This window comes from Procambarus clarkii, chromosome 69 (genome assembly GCF_040958095.1).
Source record: "Procambarus clarkii isolate CNS0578487 chromosome 69, FALCON_Pclarkii_2.0, whole genome shotgun sequence".
Lineage (NCBI taxonomy): Eukaryota > Metazoa > Arthropoda > Malacostraca > Decapoda > Cambaridae > Procambarus > Procambarus clarkii.
Window position 1 is genome coordinate 16,048,987 of NC_091218.1, and position 21,979 is coordinate 16,070,965.

The 21,979-nt window shown below is 40.7% G+C and overlaps 2 protein-coding genes across 3 annotated transcripts in view; one reads left to right on the plus strand and one right to left on the minus strand.

Annotated features, from left to right (window-relative positions):
• LOC123772155 (patatin-like phospholipase domain-containing protein 4) overlaps positions 1 to 2,326 on the minus strand; it is a 54,605-nt gene extending 52,279 nt beyond the window's left edge. Inside the window, exon 1 of the mRNA XM_069311065.1 lies at positions 2,279 to 2,326. The gene's annotated coding sequence lies outside the window, so the exon portion shown is untranslated. The remainder of the gene's footprint in view (positions 1 to 2,278) is intronic.
• A 2,275-nt stretch (positions 2,327 to 4,601) lies between these two features.
• Positions 4,602 to 15,749, plus strand: LOC123772159 (protein FAM13A-like). 2 transcript variants are annotated; one of them, XM_045765185.2, is made up of 6 exons: positions 4,602 to 5,068; positions 7,662 to 7,811; positions 9,172 to 9,287; positions 10,170 to 10,486; positions 10,608 to 10,966; positions 11,070 to 15,749. In XM_045765185.2, the coding sequence occupies exons 1-6, from the start codon at positions 5,021 to 5,023 to the stop codon at positions 11,571 to 11,573; spliced, it is 1,494 nt and encodes a 497-aa protein (XP_045621141.2). In that variant the 5' UTR covers positions 4,602 to 5,020; the 3' UTR covers positions 11,574 to 15,749. The 2 variants fall into 2 exon arrangements, with proteins under 2 accessions (XP_045621141.2, XP_045621142.2); XM_045765186.2 differs by having other exon boundaries at positions 4,603 to 5,068; positions 7,665 to 7,811.
• The last annotated feature ends 6,230 nt before the right edge of the window (positions 15,750 to 21,979 follow it).

The window sequence follows — 21,979 nt, forward strand, 5'->3', positions numbered from 1 at the left end:
ATTGTGCACGCCCCCATACTCATCCTGTACGTGTTGGTGCAAAAATGATTACAGACGGCACTAAAGGTCTTAATCTGACTAGTGCATGTTGTTTAACATTAATAAAATGTATATGAATACCTTATTTTTCCTCTGTTGATAAATGTTGATAAATTCCCCTTTCTCACTAAGGAATCGTAGCCTAATGTTCAACTTCAAAACTAATATCACAATCTTCATTTTCTCAAGAGTTCTTATGGCTGTGACAAGGTATCTCTACTCGGGCTATGTTGCAAATTAAAAACAAATATTAAATTATGCATTTTGTAAAAATTATATATTTAGTTGATTACGCTACACCTCTGCCTGCTTAAGTGCCTGACAGAATGCTTAGAGAGCTTGTCAAAAAATACAAAACGACGCAAGGAGGCAAAGCAATCACACTAACGTGACTGCATCATTGGCATGCTAACGTGACTGCATCAATGTCACACTAACGTGACTGCATCATTGGCATGCTAACGTGACTGCATCAATGTCACACTAACGTGACTGCATCATTGGCATGCTAACGTGACTGCATCAATGTCACACTAACGTGACTGCATCATTGGAATGCTAACGTGACTGCATCATTGGCATGCTAACGTGACTGCATCAATGTCACACTAACGTGACTGCATCATTGGAATGCTAACGTGACTGCATCAATGTCACACTAACGTGACTGCATCATTGGCATGCTAACGTGACTGCATCAATGTCACACTAACGTGACTGCATCATTGGAATGCTAACGTGACTGCATCAATGTCACACTAACGTGACTGCATCAATGTCACACTAACGTGACTGCATCATTGGCATGCTAACGTGACTGCATCAATGTCACACTAACGTGACTGCATCATTGGCATGCTAACGTGACTGCATCAATGTCACACTAACGTGACTGCATCATTGGCATGCTAACGTGACTGCATCAATGTCACACTAACGTGACTGCATCATTGGCATGCTAACGTGACTGCATCATTGGCATGCTAACGTGACTGCATCATTGGCATGCTAACGTGACTGCATCAATGTCACGCTAACGTGACTGCATCAATGTCACGCTAACGTGACTGGCATCAATGTCACGCCAACGTGACTGGCATCAATGTCACGCCAACGTGACTGGCATCAATGTCACGCCAACGTGACTGGCATCAATGTCACACCAACGTGACTGGCATCAATGTCACACCAACGTGACTGGCATCAATGTCACACCAACGTGACTGGCATCAATGTCACACCAACGTGACTGGCATCAGTGTCACACCAACGTGACTGGCATCAGTGTCACACCAACGTGACTGGCATCAGTGTCACACCAACGTGACTGGCATCAGTGTCACACCAACGTGACTGGCATCAGTGTCACACCAACGTGACTGGCATCAGTGTCACACCAACGTGACTGGCATCAGTGTCACACCAACGTGACTGGCATCAGTGTCACACCAACGTGACTGGCATCAGTGTCACACCAACGTGACTGGCATCAGTGTCACACCAACGTGACTGGCATCAGTGTCACACCAACGTGACTGGCATCAGTGTCACACCAACGTGACTGGCATCAGTGTCACACCAACGTGACTGGCATCAGTGTCACACCAACGTGACTGGCATCAGTGTCACACCAACGTGACTGGCATCAGTGTCACACCAACGTGACTGGCATCAGTGTCACACCAACGTGACTGGCATCAGTGTCACACCAACGTGACTGGCATCAGTGTCACACCAACGTGACTGCATCAATGTCACACCAACGTGACTGGCATCAGTGTCACACCAACGTGACTGGCATCAGTGTCACACCAACGTGACTGGCATCAGTGTCACACCAACGTGACTGCATCAATGTCACACCAACGTGACTGCATCAATGTCACACCAACGTGACTGGCATCAATGTCACACCAACGTGACTGGCATCACGTTGCATCAACGTGACTGGCATCAGTGTCACACCAACGTGACTGGCATCAGTGTCACACCAACGTGACTGGCATCAATGTCACACCAACGTGACTGGCATCACGTTGCATCAACGTGATGGACGTCTTCTCACGTTGGCCTCCGAAGGCACGATAAAACTTATGAATTAACCAACGAATATCCTTCAAACTATGAGTGAACTTAATTCACAAGAGTCTACACGCCAGAATGAACACCCGTCGTAATTAATGACAGCCAGAGCCAATACTAGATGCACAATACTGAATATAAAAACGTGTTAACTTACTCGACGAAGCCCCCGACCTGGCGACGAAGCCCCCGACCTGGCGCCCCGCCCTCCACCTTCCTACTGACCCGAACCACCACCACCTCCCGCTCCTCCCTTACACAACTACCAACACTATACGAATCAACGTAATTAACTCACACCCCAACACAAATTCTTCCAACACTGCAAAATGGGCTGAAACTAATGTATTAAAACTGGGAATGTATTATATTTAATAGTCACTGGTTAAAGAACAACCATTTTATCGACAATTAGATGGACTGGTAAACACAATCGAGGTTGGTAGACGTGTCGCCCTTGCCACTAGCCTCGCTGGCCACATCAAATTTACCTGAATTTACCCGAGGGCGACTAATTCTAGTGGCCTCAAGATAACAAGATAGCCTCGAAGAGGACAGGAAGCCGGCGGCTTGTAAAAGGTACCCCCCACTCCCCCCCATTTGCCCTGATGAGCTTTACCAGTTGGATTTTAAAATTGAACAGTTTTCTCATATATAAATATAATTCATAATAATAAAAATAATTCACTGTGTCGGGGACAGGAGGCCAGAGTGTATTCATACACGTTAGGCTTATATCGAGGCCTCTTTTTTTTTTTTGGTGGCAAATTCCTGAATCTGGGGTGATGTACAAAATGGGGGGTAGAAATAGCCTAAGCTACTCTATCCCTTTGAGATGTATTTCTTGTTTATCTCAATAAACATACTTGATGTACAGCTCATTCTCATATTACCATTTATGTTTTATTTATATTTGTTATGCTCTACTGTCCTTTCCAATTCATTGTTATGCAAACTGCTATAATATTCATGTTAGGCTGTATTGTATGCTATGTATATGTCAAATGCGTCCCTACACTCAAATTGTAGCGTGCATATGTTTATCAACTTGACGAAAAAATAAAAATCACTGATGTATACTTGTTAAGACCCTAACTGTAACGATTTGTATAAATTTGTGCCAAATATTTCAGCATATCATGGGAATGAGGTTCGGATATGGGCACTACCACATTCCATAATTCACATACCGTTTTTATCCGTCCCTTATAACCCCGCCCGGGCGAGTAGTGCGTAGAAGCCAGTAACATTTACGAGTTTGGGACCACGGCTATGTTACCACTTCTATGCTGTGTATTTATGTATTTATGTACATAGGTTAGATCAGCATTTTTACAGACACTACAATTACCTTCTGCGGTTGATTGTTCAATAAATCACTGAACTATATGTTTAAGCCCTATCCATGTAGGACAGTAGAAAATGTATATATGCTGGTGAGCATTGCCAGTGTATGGTCACGTCTGGTAGAAATCAATAATACTAATATTAAAAAATAGCTCTTTCATGCAGTACACTTCACAGGCAAACATATCCCCATACACCCACATACGATTGTATACTATTAGATGATCTCATAGCTAGCTTTTGAGCTTTGCATAGCTTGTGAGGTTTACATAGCTTTGTAAACTTCACTTAGAGTAGAGTAGTAGCGTGTTGTTGGGTATACCTAAGTTTGTTAAATACAAACAAATGTGTTAACTGTTTAAATTATGTTTTATTCCCGTTCTATAGTCATTATAAATATTATATTAAGAAAATGTTACGTTTCTTTGTGAAAATCTAAGAAATTTGGGCAATTTTGGTTAATTTTGTAATCATTTTTGTTGTCAAATTTCGTTATAAAATATGAGTATTGCTAAGGAAAATTATGATTATTCATGTTCTATATTTAATAGAAATATTATAGTAACAAAAAATGTCATATTTTAAATTTATTTCCGTAATTTTAAAAATATTTGGGTAGTTTTGGGTAATTATACTTTTCTATTTTCGGTCATACTTCGTTAAGCAATAAGCTTTCTAATAAAAAAATATATATTTATTCACGTTTTACAGTCATTACCAAATATTAGCATAAAGTTAACTCTTAGTGTACATACACCGAGAGCGGAGTGCACCTGTCCTTAACTTGGTACATTGCCCATGTGCGAAAAAACCTTAAAAAGAGATTATTTAAGGTTGCCTAGTCGATCCTCGCCCCTTAATCGTGGTAAGTACTTACCAATCAGAATTTACCTATCAGTGACGACCAAGGAAAAAAATGAGGTCTATCTCTTTTAATTATACAACCCCCCCCCCCCCATCCGTATAGCCTTGTTGCAAATGTTGCAATAGAATTTAACTACCTTATTGTAACGTTTGAATTGTTAAAGTGTGGATGGAAGTAGTGATATTATTACAAGACGTACCGTTCATGCCGGCGAGGCACCCAGACTAGTTGTGGTTGGTATAAGCAAGGTAGTGGTGGGCACTGAGCAGGCAGTGATGGTGAACACATAGTTGGCAATGGGTGAGGTTCAGTAGCACAACCGGGCCCGCACGACCCGGACGTTCGTTGTAGACGCTCCTCCCTGTGCACGGCTTACATGTCTCAATATCTCCACGGACTCGACTTGTACGCACGATTGGAAATGCTGAAGCAGAGACACCAAACACTAAAGTGGATGTTAACGTCAAGTTCAAGGGAACTCTGAAGTTGAAATACTAGCCACTGCTAAAGTACATATATAATAAATCATTAATTATTTTATATACTCGGATTTGGACTTATAGTGCGACGTGCTGTCCGTGATACGTTATCTGTGATAATTACTGATAGTTTATAAGGCTATTTTTTTACATACAGTATATATATATATTTGAGTGCGAGACACTTGTATTAGAAATTGTGACCAGGATGTTGCTGGACTTTGAGCCGGTGTGGGCAACCAACCACCAATGGGAGGTAAGATATATATTGTTTTCTTTTGAGCCTTAATTAGAAGCACATTAACTAGTATATTTTCACTTCAATTGTACGTTTATCTAATTGGAATTGGTGTTGTTAAAGTTGAAAACTCTTTATGAAACTGCTATTTAGTTGTCAGTGACCGTCTCCTTTTGAAGGCGATTCTTTAGCTGTTGGAGCTCATAGGTGTTCAGGCAAATAGTAACTATGTGAATATCTATTGTTCATTTCACAATATTTACAGTTTCGCCTATCATGATGATGATCTCTATTTCCCAAGCATTATGGGCAGCCTATTCGCGGTCTGCGCTATTCGGTTTTAGTTCTGTGTCTGTACCCGATGACATCTCTGTAGACCTTCCATATTGTAGGTTTAAGGGCTATTCATGCCCGTGCCACTCTCTCAATCAATCCATATACCTGACAATTAAATGTCACCTCAACACACTGTATACATTTACTGAACAAAAATTCTTCCACCTACGGGCTATTCATGCCATCTCTTGGGTGGCTTAATTTTCATCAATCAATCCATATAGTACACAGGGATGTGTTGGAAAGATGTGCACGTTCCCGCTAAAATGCTTCCATCCTCGTTTTATCATAGTTCTTTAAGTGTAGTAGACGGGTGCTGGTCGCGATTAATTTTATTAGCCTTTTCATAATCTGACTAGCGAGAGCAGTTAATTAACATTTTACCCCATAATCAAAGGTTCTGGAGTAAATGCACGGAAGTGATTAAGTAATCTTTGTGCAGGCGAGGAGTCACAATAACGTGGCTGAACTATGTTGACCAGACGACACACTAGAAGGTGAAGAGACGACGACGTTTCGGTCCGTCCTGGACCATTCTCAAGTCGATTGAATGGTCCAGGACGGACCGAAACGTCGTCGTCCCTTCACCTTCTAGTGTGTGGTCTGGTCAACAAGTAATCTTTTGATTTGAATGCCACCAGTGGCTGTTAGTTTGTGTGTGCACCCTATGAACAAGTCTTGTGAACGATAGCGCAAAAGGACTAGAGCACAAAAGATCTTAATCAGATCCCGGTGGCTGTTTGAAATTAACTTTTATAGCTGCACACCTTGTAATGATATTAACGGACTGTGTGTGATAATTTTCCTACAATGCGTAGTAATATAATATAGATATTTTGTTCTACAAAATATCTATATTACTACAATGTGTAGTAATATTTAAAATAATGTTAAATATTTGATATTACAAGGTAATATAAATTGTCTATACAGATATTTTCATCGCCTATGTATTTCTTTATGTACTACAAGCGAAATCTGAAAACTGCAAGAATTTCAGATATTTCGATCTTTACAATAACATTATTTGCCATTTCATGAAGCTTAAATTTCGATTCAAGTGGCTGTTAATTCCATCCAAAATCGTTAGTTCCACCGCGAAATACTGTAGTCAAATTGCTAAAATTTGTATTATCGTTACCACGTATAATTCTATTATAGGATTGATTTTAATTCTTTCTAGTACGTGATAGCCTATCAGTGGCGTTGTATATATTAAATTTCAGAACGTCATTTTAGATATTCTAATATTTGACCGTATTGAGGACTGTACCCTACCCCAGTTCTGAGCGCTTTAGAGTCCATCACTATATTGTTGGTGCATTTAGTTTTTAATTTTAAATTATAAGGGACTGAAATATCAGGGTTTTGCGAAAGGAGAAAAGATGACACTAATCCCGTTATCAGGAATTCATTTCTTCTAGAGGCATTGGTACCTAAATAAATTGTACAAATCTTACGACCTTGAGTAGTACATCGTATTTCGTATTACCTGTCCTCTATAGTAGTACATCGCATATAGACCTATAAAACTCCCAACGGCCAAAATATGATGCACTATAAATCATAGTGAGTCGCAAAATTGACGGGCTCTATGCTCTATGACGGGTTTTATGCTCCTGGGTCCTCGGTTGGGTTTGATTGGGACAATTTAATACATCATTTTTGTGACATTTGAACTAATTGGGAGAATGGGCGGCATAAAATATTGGAATTTTTGTTATACACAAGCGGCCACAGGAGAATAAGTCTTGGGTCATTTTTTTTAGGGATGTGCCACACAATATATATAAAACACATTTTATCTCCTTTCAGGATACGTTAGGCCAGGTCAGGTAAGACAGCGCTGACGTAAGGGGTATATGCTTTTTTTTCAAGTCTTAGACCCTACAATGAGGTTTCCCCTCCCAGTTTTTTCCCTGGAACGCGACCTACTATGCGGTTTACATCCAGGTTCCCAATTACTGCTGGGTGAACAGGGGTGAACCAGTTAAGTTCTGGATCCCAGTCCAGACCTAGGTTACACTTAACACGTTGAAAACACAATTAGCCTTTTATATGAAACGGATATTTTCTCTAAATGAATGTCACTCACTTTTATTAGTGAAAAGCATTTTCATGCGTTTAGATTAGTGATAGTTTAATTTTTCACATCTTGCATGCCCATAAGTAGGTTCTGGAAAATAGTTGCAAAGACGGCAGTTGCAATTTATTGCAAAATATTGCGTATATATAATGCTATTAGCTTGTTAACAGGTGTTAACTCTGTTCCCAGCAGGATAGCGGGAGTCAATCACAGTCGACGGAAGAAGACAAAACTCCCTCCTACCTGACTTCCCTGACATCAGACGACGAGCCAACACGTTACGACCCAGTCCCACCAGAAGTCACGCCCTGTGAACTGGGCTTAAGGTCGTCCCAACAGGTATACACGACCTATATTAATGTATATAATGTTTTGTATACAGTATTCTCTTTCCTGTTGTATGTATACCAGATAGGGTACTCGGCAGAGCCAGTTTATCCGGTTCCCTGGTATACCCCCCTCCCCCCCCCCCCACACACACACACTTTCAAGTGTAGATATGATAGAGCCCAGTAGGCTCGGGAACCTTAACACCAGTAGATTGACAGTTGAGAGGCGGGACCAAAGAACGGCAAGCACAACTAGGTGAGTACACACACACTTACACACACATACACTTATACACACACTCAGGGGCCTGGTAGCCTGGTGGATAGCGCACATGATTCGTAATTCTGTGGCGCGGGTTCGATTCCCGCACCAGGCAGAAGCAAATGGGCAAAGTTTCTTTCACCCTGAATGCCCCTGCTACCTAGCAGTAAATAGGTTCCTGGGAATTAGTCAGCAGTCACGGGCTGCTTCCTGGGGTGTGTGGTGTGGGAAAAAAAGTAGTGGAGAGGCGGGCCGAAAGAGCAGAGCTCAACCCCCGCAAACACAACTAGGTGAATACTCACTCACTCTCCCCGTCTCTTAACACACGCCTTCTCCCCCCATGCTATAACAATCTTTACACATCTATATTCAACCCGGCCCCCCCATCCCACCACACCCACCCACACCGTCACAGTCTCCTACTCACGCCCCTTTCAGATGGCCCCCTAACACGCACTTCCCATATCCCCACAACAAACACTTGTCTCCTCCCAGCGAACACGCGGTTCTTCTCCCTAATCACTCCCTCCCAATCTTCTCCCAACACACATGCACCCCTACTCCTCTCTGATCAGTTTACTATCACTACACCGTCCCCCCCCCCTCCTCCCCACGCCCTTCCCCCATAAATGTAACCAAAAGGTTGGGTACAGAATACACCTCTCACCTGAACATATTTGAAAATCATTAATTTCATTTTTTATACTCGGTGCTAAAGTCTACGGACTCGATGTGAAACGTTTAGTGCACACTCCATGAAGGAGGGGCGTTGGGTTGTTGTTTTTAGATTCAGCTACTTAGAACAACAGTTCCAAAAGTAGCATGGGCTATGGTGAGCCCGTAGTGGACTTACCTGGCACAGGAACGGGGCTGTAACGGGCGTTGGGACTGTACCCACTCTTTATTGGGGGAATTGGAACTATCCCTACAACACATCCGTTAACATAATCATTATTCCTGTGAAGTTTAGTGAGGTTAACCCCATGCGGCTGGCCTTCAATCACACACACATTCATTCCAGCGATAATTTTGTGCAGTACATGTATTTAATTTGAATTGGTGCATGGTTAGTTAGAAACTTGTGCTATAAACTTTATTATTTTTGCAGCGTGCAACATCAGGCTTCGGCGAGTTAGTGGATACCAGTGAAGCAGTGAAGAGTGACTGTGGGTCCTCGAGCATGCGCGGTGCTGACCCCTTGCACCGAACTGCATCTCGCTTCAGGTAACGCTGCCTTATTTAAACTAATGTTGCCATATTTATATTGCATGTTAAAGTATAGATCTAAAAATTAACAGACAACTGATGAAGCTTCATCAAATAAATTATTGGAGGGAGGTATTGTGCTAGATAAATTTACCACATTGGTCTAAGTCCTCGGCTCACAATCGAAGAACCCGGTTCATTCCCCGGGCAGGACAAACTGCTGGGCATGTGTACTTGTACCCGATACCTCTGTTCACCTAGTAGTGAAACAGGAATCCATGAGTAAACCGGTCGTTGTGGGTTGTATCCTGGAGGTCAGATTAGTTGGCTGATGGGGACCTCAAAGGGACCTCATCCTGTCCCCGATAAAGGTAATGATATAAAGAGGAATTGAGGGATCAGGGTTATAAATACCATGCAGGCGATGAGTCACAATAACGTGGCTAAAGTAAGTTGACTAGACCAGACACTAGAAGGTGAAGGGACGACGACGTTCCGGTCCGTCCTGGACCATTCTCAAGTCGATTGTGACAATCGACTTGAGAATGGTCCAGGACGGACCGGAACGTCGTCGTCCCTTCACCTTCTAGTGTGTAGTCTGGTCAACTTATAAATAGCATTTTGCATAGATGAGAAATTGATAATTCCAAAGGGCAATTGGGGTAGACACACACATAGTCCCCCCCCTCCAAGATAGATTCTTTTACTTCTATATTGTTATGGAAGGCAAGATATTTGGCTAAGAGGCCTGAACGGTGGTACATCATTTTATCTAGAGCACTAAACTTGCACAATATTGACTTGTTCAAAGTGTTTAATATAAACAATGGAAAAACACATTCTTAAAAATAGAAATGAAATGGGGAGGGTAAAACTAATAATACTTTGGATTACCCACAGCCGCCTTCACGAAGAAAGTGAAATAGAAGGCAGCTTGCAAAGCAGTGACGAGGATGACACTAGTCTTTCATCCCATGCATCTGAAGCTTTCATTGATATCGGCTTACAACCAGGGCAAGATGACAACCCCTCACCTGGCCAACATGAAGTCAAGATGCTCATCAAAAAGATACATTCCATCAAGAAAAAAATAAGGCGCTATGAAGAAGAATTTGAGGCTACCCACGGATACCGCCCTTCACACAGCGAGAAAATGAAGCACAGAAAAACTAAGAAATACATGAGTGAACTTAGCATGGCCAGTATAGAGCTCAAACGTTAGTATTTTACTTAAATGTCTAGTTCTTGTCATCTTAAGCGATTATTTTTGGAAAGACTGGAATAATACATTTCTTATTCATCACTACATCATTATAAAAATTCTACTTCTATTTTCAGAAATGAAAGATGATGTTGATGGTTTGATGTTTGTACCCATTGTGTTTCCATTATCACTTCTCCGGTGTCAAGAGTCGACCAACCCAAGTGTAAGATCCAATGGAACCGGGTCCCGTACTGCAGTCACCTTAAAACATGTCGAAGACAGATTACGAGAAAAGCGGTCGGCTTTAGGCCGGCCAGCTGAATTACAGGACATGAGTTCTGTGGAAATGCAGGAAGAAAAAACAGCCCTACAAAAGGCCCTTCTTTATTATGAGTCAATTCATGGACGACCCACGAGTCGGGAGGACAGAGACTTGGCGAGGCCACTCTATGACCGTTATCGCCAAGTTAAGAGGATTGTCATGAGAGCATATGTAAGTATCCTAATTAATTGTGTGTATATAATATGTACTTTGATATATAAAAAATTAAGGATAATTTGATGATAGATTAATTTATTGAATTTGTATTTTGCAGAGAACAAGTGAAAATCTTGCAGAATTGCCTCCAATTATTGAACATGTGGCTATGGATTTCACATTAGCCTCACCTCAACATCGCAGTTCCTTACAAGGAGATGAAATAGAAAAACTAATACCAACAGCACCCACAACCCCTCCAGGCCTTGAATCTCCACCCATGTTTGATCCTTCACGAACTGCAACCACTCGGAAGGATGACCCAAAGGATGACCCAAAGGATGGGCAGCAGACAGTTGCACTCGGTGACCTCCATGCTCTACCCCTAAGTGAACTGAGAGAAAGAAAGAAGGAAGCACGTGAAGAAAAGAAGAAATTAAGACGGTCACTCCGAGAATATGAAGAGCAATTTGAGAGAGAAATGGGCCGTAAAGTGCATAAAGAAGACAGAGGGCCCATGGAACAGATGTATTTTGATTACAAGCACACTAAGGCAAAGCTGAGGCTCCTTGCGGCTCTTCTATCAAAACATGAACCCCTGAAGTTCTCAAGGTTTGGCTAAAGTTTAATCACCCTGTTAAGTCTCACACAGAGCTTAAAAGTATTTATAGGAAAACCAAATGATGCCCTTTAATATGTAACTGATTGTGTGACTGTATTGTGTAAGATTGGTAGGCACCTCAGTTGAAGTGAACTTGTACTGTTCTGGTGTGTGGGTAATGCAGGAGCTGAAATGTTATCAAAATTACCAATAAGGTTGAGTTGAAGGATCTATAATGGGTTACAATTTGAATGGTTTATTGGGGCACATTGTGCCCAATTGGCACAGTATGAAAGAGCAATGCTTATTAGACAAGAGTCAACATCATTAACGGTGAATAAGTTGTTGATTCAATGTCGAACCAACACATGTTTATTTTAAGATGTTGTTCCCACTGGGTACATACATTGGCCAAAAATGATGTAAATAATGTAATTATGAGATGCATGTATTAAATATGATCTTTTCAGTTTGATCAGGTTAGTGAATTGCAACAAGTTTGTGCACTTTGACATTTTCAGGATGAAAAGATGCTGTTCAATGAGAGATTTGTCTGGTTCATTTAGACTCAAATATACAAAGGCTTTCAAATACAGAATACTTGAACCATATATATTCCTTGTGCTACGCATTAAGGAGCATTACTGAGTACTGAGCGTGTATGGAGTTAGTAGTTCGTTAAATGCTGTGAAACGTTTTTTACTGTATATACTTAGCAGTATGTGTGTGTAAGAATTAATGGTGATGAGTGGTTTGTTATTGTTGTGGGTGTACTTCAGGGTTTTGTGATGTCACCTTAGTTATAAAATCTATACATGGGTGTAGTTATGAGGGATGCTAAATTAAAAATATTAGAGAGGTGTTAACTTAGTGATGGAACAGGTTTAAGCAATGAAAGTATGTCAAATTTGGTGAATGCTGATGATATATATTAATCTTCATATATATCAATCTCTTTAGCAGATTGAGAGAGCTATGTAGATTTAAATTAGTTATCGTGTATGGAAGACAAAGTGAATGTGGCCGAGAGAAAAGGAAATTGTGTGAAATATATGTGAATGGTAAAGTGCCAATGGTGGTAGATCAGTTTGATGTATGATTGCTAATGGGTTGGTGGTGGTGGGCTAAAGGCCTATCAACTGGGAAAGGGTGATAAAGGCCACCACAATGACTGACACCAGAAAGTCTACTTTAGTCCTGAACATAGTTTAGGACCAAAGTAAACTGTGTATACTCAAAGCAGGTTACACAATCGGTGTATATTTGGTATCATATGGATTGCCAATTGATTAGTTTATTTTCCACCACCTATATGGCCAGTTACATTGTTAACCATCATGTATAATACTCATATTTTTATTTATACAAAATATTACACACACTCGCCTATATATTTAAAAAACACTAATCACATGGAGTAAGTTATTGACCAATTAACCACATAGAGCAGTGACTTGATTAATGCATCTATAATGGTTCTTCAGTTATAATGCTAATCAATATCTACAGATTATTCATTTTAGTTTGTCGTCCTTAGAATGGTATAGTTATTTCTGTATAGTTACCGAGCTCTCGCTCACAGGTGATTGAAGTGTGTTTAAATTAAAATTTTCTTATATATTGCATATGTTTTACATATTAAATTTTGGGTACCAGTAGTGTTTCAGTATTCAGTAAATATTTACAGTATTCAACCTCTCAACCTAGAGGGTCTGGAATTGTCGAGTATGGGGCATTCAAAAAATATAATGTCCAAGAGAAAGTACGTGTTCACTTGATTTGGTCTTGGTCTATTAAGGCTACCACAGTAGTTTACTAACCACCGGAGGGTTATTATAATCCTGAATGTAGTTCAGAATGCTGGTAAACCTTAGTACACACACACAGGTGGGGTACCCCTCTGTGTACCCCACCTACACAATATAAGCAATGGATAGGAAAAACAAGATGGGAATAGCTGTAACCTGAGGTCAGTATGGAGTAGTGGGCATCCATCAGTCTCGGGAGACTATAGAGTTGTGCTGTGGTTGTCAGTCTGGAGTGGCCTCTCCAGGGCACAAATCCAGGGTAGGTTGATATGGGGAGAAGCTGTCACCTAAGCAGGTCTTCCCTCTCCACGGTGCTGAAAGTCTCCAATGGAAAGGCAAACACCAATAAGATTGGTTCCAGTGCTATCGCAGGAACTGTCAGAACGAACTGCCCTAGGGGCTCCAGCTCAGGAGATGGAGCTCCTAGGGAGTAATAGTTTCCAATTTCTCATACTGTACATGGTTACAAGATGGTGTGTGGACAAATTCAGTTAAAGTAGGAATGGACAATCTGAGAAACGTGTCATGGTGTGGAGAACAGGGTATGGAATAGAAGTCAGAAATGTGGCGTGCAAAGTTAGTAAATTGCAAAATAAAGATCACAATGAGATGGTTTGGGCATGTTGAATGAATGAATGAATGTAGACTAGTGGAGTTGTATTCAAACTAATTAGATTATATGAGAAGACGGTCTAAGGCGTGAGAATAACACAGGACATGGTACCGGACAAATTTGGCTGGAAGCAGTTTGCAAGGTGTAAATATATTTGTAATATTAACAATTCATGAAGCACGCAAGTACACCTGGTCCTATAAAGCAGTGGGTTGCCACAGTGGATGACTGCTGGAGTGTGCAGCCCGACCTTGCATACAAAGACCCCAAGCTTGTTAATCTAGCTGCCAAACCCCCTGTTTATGAAAAGTGGTTTACGCAAAACTTACAACTGATGTTCTGTAAGCACTTCCAGAACAAGTGCTTCACTCAAGTCCTCTGTTAAAACCACAATTCTATAAATGCTTCACCCACGTACAGTTCTTCAAATACAAATAATCTCCAACAAAACCTTAACACCTAACCTAACCTATGCCTAGCTATACATAGAATTTTTATGTATAATAATAATAGTAGTAGTAGTAGGCACCTATCAGTAGTAGGTATCCATCAAAAATGTATAATAATAATAATAATTTATATGAGAACAAACCAATGTTAAAATTGATGAATGCGTCTGGGAGGACGGCTGCTGCTATAAACAGCCTAGTGTGAGGGCGGGTTGGAGTGTTGTAGTGCTTATCGGTGATGCTAAATATAGTACTGTACTCTATTGTAAATATAGTAAATGGACAAATATACTGTATATATATATATATATATATATATATATATATATATAACAAATATATACTGTATATGATATGAATTATAATTTGGCCCTGGAGCCCAGCACTAAATAGTTCTTATTCAGAGCTTTTTTTTTTTACCCCAAATTATAATAATTTTTTTTTCCACCCTGTGCTTATCCTGTTTCCCCACTTGTTGGTTAGGGGAGTTATAAGTAATGATAATATATGCATTAAGGTATCTATTTTCTAAACAGTGATGTTTTGTCTTTTTGAAGTCTAAAATTTCTGCTTTCTGAAGAATTGCCCATAACAAACTGTGTAGTAACTCATTAAAATATACAAAAGACATGCAGTAATATTCAGGTGATTAAAATGGTCTGGACTTGTCTGCATTGATGCTTCCAAATATATTTTATCCATATAATTGCTGAACTGTGCTAAGTGTAAGGTACCTGAATTTAGCATTAAGGTACAGTAGCTGTTTAGACCATGGGGCATGAAATCTTTGAATTTTTTTATGTATGTATGTTTTGACAACTATACCCCTTGCCCTTTGTTTGAGACGTGTATAAGTTGTTGCAGACGATGAGTCACAATATCGTGGTTGAAGAAATGAAGACTAAACCACACACCAGAAGATGAGATGACGACGTTTCGGCATGTCCTGGATCACTATGAAATTAATTGTGTTGATATCAAGAAGACGGAAATGTCGTAGTCTCCTCATCTTCTGGTGTGTTGTTTGGTCATCAATAAATTGTTTAAGGGCATGCAGGACAGTGAAGAGCTCTCCTTGTGGTCTATTACACACAATGTATTCACTTGGCAGTTATACACTTGTTTTGTGAATTTCTGTTTCCAGATATATTTTTCATGCTCTATCTCTAGCACTTGTCTCTTTTAATACCAAAACTTATAAATCATCAGATACCTGATGCTGTTCTCAAAATTTATATATTTATTTATAAACTACAGTATAACATTATGACTGTTTATCAGACCATTTATGTACTCTATAAAATTTACAATAAATATTTTCTTATGCCATACTGTTTACTTATGCCACACCTGTATAGTAGGTAACCATAGTACTGTATTATTTTGCACTGTTCCGAATCGATGTCATGTCTCTGTATACACCATCTGTGTTTGTTGCATTATGAATATGATCAAAATGGTTAGATCGCTGATTCCAAGATGAATCTTTTTCCAACTTCCTTAAGTTCTTCACTGAGGAAGTTTAAAAATTAATGCTCACAAGCTCACTGTACAGATTCAAATGGCCTGACACGTCACTGAAGGACATGTGTTGCTGAACCTCTCTCTCCAACATTTATGGAGGTAGTAGAGCTCCATAGTGTTGTTGTTGTTTTAGATTTAGCTACTCGGAACTAAATGTCCATGTAGCACGGGCTATGGTGAGTCCGAAAAAATTGGCTGGGTGTACATTATATACACACAATAGGGTGAGGAGAAATGAAGTGGTACATAGTCCTAAGAGTAAGCTAGTTGTTGATAGTTGGTACCGTGTGTTTGACATGTAGTACCAAGATGTTAGATGAAAATGCATTCTTATTATAAACTAACTTTTAAATATGGTAATGAAAAAGATTATGTAGTAAAAAGATAGGACCTACCTTCATAGTCACTGAATCATCAGACTGCATGCATTGTGGGCATTAGTCTTCACAACAGCGTGAGGATTTATGAAATTTTCTTTGTAAAGGGGTAGGAAGATGTATCCCACACACACACACACACACAACTGGAGTTAGACTCCTCCCCCTGTGGCGGAGTTGTATCACATCCCATGTGCGGTTGGGAGTGAGAATGTTAGTTGATGGAATTTGCTGTCACAAGCCCCTGGAATCTAAATATGTACATTTCACTTGCAAGAAATTTTATAAAGCGAGTACCAGGTAGTAAGTACAGGTACTAAGGTGGGAAAGCATAATTGGTTTATATAGTAGGGGGGGCATTTTGGGCGTAATCCCTGAACCTAAAAGTTCTCATAATCCATCCCATCGTTTTCTTGCTGACGTTCATGTATTTGCTTGGTTGTGTTCGCTAAACGTTAGGTCGTCAGACATTCTTCCCAGGTATTTTACAGGTTTTTTTCCCTTATGAGTTCATCTGATGGTGCCTTGCACCCTGTATTTAGTTTAAGATGTTCATTTATACCATACTCAATTATCTGGAATTTATCACCGTTAAACATCACATTATTTGTCGTTGTCCCTGAACCAATTATGTGCCTCTGTAACTCTTTCCACCACCACCCACGGGATGGGTATGGGGGTGCATAATAAAGGAATTGAATTGCCCAATCAAAGACTATTGATATCGGTTTGTAGTTTAATATCTAATACAGAAGTAATTTTCGTGCTGATTTTGGTATCGTCTGCAAAGGATGATACTTGTATTTTTGTCTACTGTATATCTGAGAAGAGTAAATTTTACCATTCACCGTTTGCCATACGAGACCAATTATGTTACCACTTCCTTTGCAAGCTATATGTTTTCAGAGGGTGTTGGCGAGCGGGCCCAAGCCTTACAATAAACTAGCCGACGGTGCTGGTGGAAGCGCAGCTGTCAGGCCAATTTAATTATAGAAGTGATTCATATTTTTGAGTGGGTGGGTTATTATAAAGCATTATAAACACGCAGTATGTAATTATAAATGTGACTAAGCTGAATATAACATTAGTTTATAATCATTTGCGTAGCCTGTGGTATAAAGAAATAAATAGCTCTGAGAATAGAATGGAAAAAAAATAGTTTATTAAAGAATAAACACTAGCTCTGTCGATAGTGCTTCGACTTCACACGTATGGGGGTCCACGGTTAGTCTCATAGAGCCCAGGTGAATGGAAAGAATAAAAGGGTTTCCTAGATTCTTTATACGGTGTTGTATGCAAGAAAGTGTTTACAATTCATATGGTGGTGTGGAAGTATGGTAGTGCATACTACTATATCAGATGTATAATGTCAGCCACCCGGCCGGCGAGATCATGGGACGCAACACAGGCTGTGTGCCTAAGCTTATTAATAATGCAATAAAAACATATCTATTGACATCATTGAAATGATATATTTTGGCCTAGGAAATGCTATACAAATAGTAGTTCCTGTTAACTTACTAATAGTACCACCATATTTGTTTTAGATAATTATTCGTATTAATATAATTTTTTTTGTATTATTATAATAAGACTGGAATTAGAGTAGTTTTAACTATTTTTGACAAGCGTAGATACTCGGCAATGTGCTGATGCCCTATTCTACGTGAGGAATTATAGATAATAGAGAGCTAGTTATAAGTTCATTAATATCATCTCGCAGGATGGTTAGTTATATGCAGTTAAAAAATGGAATGAGAGTCTATAGTGAATTAGCCCGCACTTGCAAACTTTGGGTTGAGTATGAAATTGTTTTCAAATATTAGTGAGTGAATGGATAGTTACAAAGATCAAAGTATCTTGTGCCATTTGGTATAAAATCGTTGCCAACTGAACATTCACTAATGTACTGTACTGTTGAAGAGTGTGTCCTAGCTCTTGTTAACAATAGATAGTGCTCACTAGAGTTAACAATAGAAGTGCTCACTAGAGTTAACAATAGAAGTGCTCACTGTTTGGGGGGGGGGGGAGTGCATTTCAGTGCTCACCTGCCACTGAAATTGGCTGATCCCAGCCAATTTCAGGCAATTACGTTTCAGTGATAGACATAGTTCATCTGACAGTTCCCTTACGACTTTGGATTGAATTCCATCAACACTTAGGGCTTTTGAGTCTTCTAGTTTGTGCTCTTTCTGACTGTATCGTGCGTTATGGGTTATATGCAGAGTGCTGCCCTTTTAACATCTATTATAACTTGGTTAGTCTCATCATTTAAGGGTCGTACTCATTGTTTTTTTTGGTTTTACTTCTTATGTACATCATCACACGGTTAAAGCCCCGCTCCTGTGCCAGGTAAGTACACTACGGGCTCACCATTGACCGTGCTACTTGGAACTTTTTGTTCCAAGTTGCTGAATGTAAAAAAAATAATTCTTACATAGGCACTGAAAGACACTGGATCTTCCTTTGTTTTGGCTGAATTGAAGGTCCTGTTGTATATTTCATAATCTGTTGTTCTTTGAGGACTGATACCTGTTCTTTGAGGACTGATACCTGCCCCAGAGGTTGCTCTTGTTTATTAGAGCTCTTTTTCACTGCTTGTCATCCATCTAGTTGTCTTTCTTTTCTTGCTTGGTACATATTTATGAACCAATTCGGTGATCTTTTTCAAGTTATTCCATGATTCTTCCATGCCATGTTCTCCATTAACTCCAGGTGGTGTTTTGCAATTCCTCACTCTTGAGGGTAGTTTAGACATTCATCCTGAATCTTTACAAGGGTTTCTATAATTGTAATATATCTTAAGATATTGTGATGACAAGAAGGGGCGTGTATTTCCCCAACCTGTATTTGATCGATCATGTACGCTTCTGACGTTAGCACAAGATCTAGAATGCTGTTATCCCGGGTAGGCTCTGAGACATGCTACAATAAAAAGGAGTCTCGTACCAGATCCCAGAAATTTTTCTCCTTCAACTTGATGTTAGATTCATCCAAACTATTGTCTCGTGATTAAAGTTTCCCGTTTTAGGGGCTTGGGTTTCTGTTGCTGCATTGACTACATAGTGCAGATCATTACCTTCCTCTGCTGTTGCTGTGTCTGCTCTGTAGCATACCGTTAGCATACCACTGTTAATTTGCTACCATTTTGAGTCAGTATGTTGCACCATACCGATTCTGAGGATCCCTTGGTGTTTAATTCCTCATTGCCGGTTGCATTCAAGTCCTCTTTACATTACACCACCTGCACTTCTTATTCTATCCTTTCTGAAAGGTGGATGGTATCCTGGAAGATGGAATGTCCCTTCAATCATGTCTTCTCATCCCCATGTTTCACCGATGACAATGATATTAGGATTCTTAGCCTAAATAAATTGAATTTATTTACTAGGCTTCTGGCGTTAGTATAGAAGCAATTCAAATTTAAATTCAAATTTTATATACGTTTACGGCTGGTCGTGTGGTACATGTCACTTCACGATATACATGCTTAGATCATGTACTTCCGTTGACGCCACCTTCCCACCTATAAAATTAGTTTATTTCCTGATAAAATTGTTATGGCTTGGGGCTTTTCTCTGATAATTTCCTTATCTCCTGATAAAATTACTTTATTTCCACGTTCTACATTCAGCACCAACATATTATAGTAAGTAAATGTGTTATACAGAATTTCTTCTTTACGTAATTCTCTGAAGTTTTGGGTAATTCTATGAACTGCACTGTACCCATGTAGAACAAATACACCCGTGTTCAGTGGAGGTAAAGCAATGGCCAAACCAATCCTAAGGGCCTGAAAGTCAATGGATGGTTTTTGGCCGGAAGCGGCGAAAATCGCGCGGTTTTTGGCAGGTAGCGGCGAAATTCGCGCGATTTTTTGCCCGCCAGCTGCGAAAATCGCATGGTTTTTGGCTGCTAGCGGCGAAAATCGCGCGGTTTTTGGCAGGTAGCGGCGAAATTCGCGTGATTTTTGCCCGCCAGCTGCGAAAATCTCATGGTTTCTGGCCGCTAGCGTCGAAAATACCGCGGTTTTCGGCCGTTAGCATAAAAAATCGCCCGATTTTTGGCCACTATCGGCGAAAATCGCACGGTTTTTGGCCGCTAGCGGCGAAATTTGCACGATTTTTGGCCGCTAGCGGCGAAAATCGGTCGATTTTTGTCAGGTAGCGGCGAAATTCGCGCGATTTTTGCCCGCCAGCTGCAAAAATCGCATGGTTTCTGGCCGCTAGCGTCGAAAATAGCGCGGTTTTTGGCCGTTAGCGGCAAAAATCGGCCGATTCTTGGCGGCCAGCTGCGAAAATCGCACGGTTTTTTGCCGCTAGCGGCAAAAACCGCGCGATTTTCGCTGCTAGCGGCCAAAAACCGTGCGATTTTCGCCGCTACCGGCCAAAAATCCACGTTCATCCACGTTTCGGTAAGTGCAATAATATATTTTTTTCTGTACAGACAAGAGCATTTAACTCGTTTACTTTGTGTCCTAGACTTCTACTGTTAGTGTAATATACCCTAAGTGATTTGTTATTTTGAGGCCCTTCTCTTTCCCTGATCATTTTGCCAATTTGTTTCTCCAACAAACACATACTTTTATTACCTCCTTCCTCCCTATCAATTCCCATAGCACTATCTACTAACAGTTTAAACCCAAACAAATGCCTGTAACCACTGGTTCCAATGAGTTTGCAACAACAACAACCCCAGCCCTCGATAGATGCACCCCATCACGAGCATACATTTCACTTCTTCCATAGAAGTGTTCCCAGTTGTCTATGAAAGATAATGCGTTTGTTTTGCAATATCTTTCCAGCCGGCAATTGACACAAAGTGCCCTCGAAAACCATTCATTCCCAACGCTCTTTCTTGGAAGAATGCCATATATCATCGGGATTCTTCCCTTGCTCCTAACTAATTCTATGGCTTTGTTAAATTTCTGTATCAGTACACATTGAAGCGATGTGTCACCACCGCACCAAACCTAGCTGGCAAACTCTGAACACAGTTCCTGCTCCGGGAAATCCACCGGCACACCGTGCATACTCACAAAACGCATACTCACAAAAGTCAGCGGGCCCCATGGATCCGTCCCCCGCACAGTCACAGCAGAAGCAGGTAGCGTAAACGACTCGTCAGTGTAGCGGCGTACAAAATCCAGGTAGCCGGCTGACGTGGCAAATTTCAACGCCACACGCATATACGTAAGTTTTTCTAGGCCTAGAAGATCGGCGACCTTCACATCCAAAACATCCAGTAACGCGACTAATACGAGAAGGCAATCCACAGGAGCTGAGAAAGCAATCCCCACAGTATATACACGGCGAATCGGCCTACTCCCAGCCGCCGCCATGCCGCCAGCTAACACGCCGGTCAGCGGCCGCACCACGCCCTCGCAGCGGCCAACAACTACTGGTTTGATTGTTGCCGTGGAAGGCGGCTAGTTTATTGTGCACCCCATACTCATCCTGTGAGCGGTAGCGCAAAAGCATTACAGAGGGCACAAAAGGTCTTTATCAGACCTCATCTTAGATTATTACATAAACAATTTCTTCAGTCCTTCACACCTTATAGGTACAATGTCAGCTAGTTACAGAGAAAGTGCTATCAACTACTGGGAACGCGAGACGTGGCGACGACTGCCCCCTCCAGTGGCGAGTCCTGAACT

Excerpts from the sequence above, each read along its gene's own strand:
- LOC123772159 (XM_045765185.2), top strand. The coding sequence starts at position 5,021 with ATGTTGCTGGACTTTGAGCCGGTGTGGGCAACCAACCACCAATGGGAG. Across the intron at positions 7,812-9,171 it reads GCTTAAGGTCGTCCCAACAG|CGTGCAACATCAGGCTTCGG; the intron begins GTATACACGACC and ends TTATTTTTGCAG. Across the intron at positions 10,967-11,069 it reads GGATTGTCATGAGAGCATAT|AGAACAAGTGAAAATCTTGC; the intron begins GTAAGTATCCTA and ends TGTATTTTGCAG.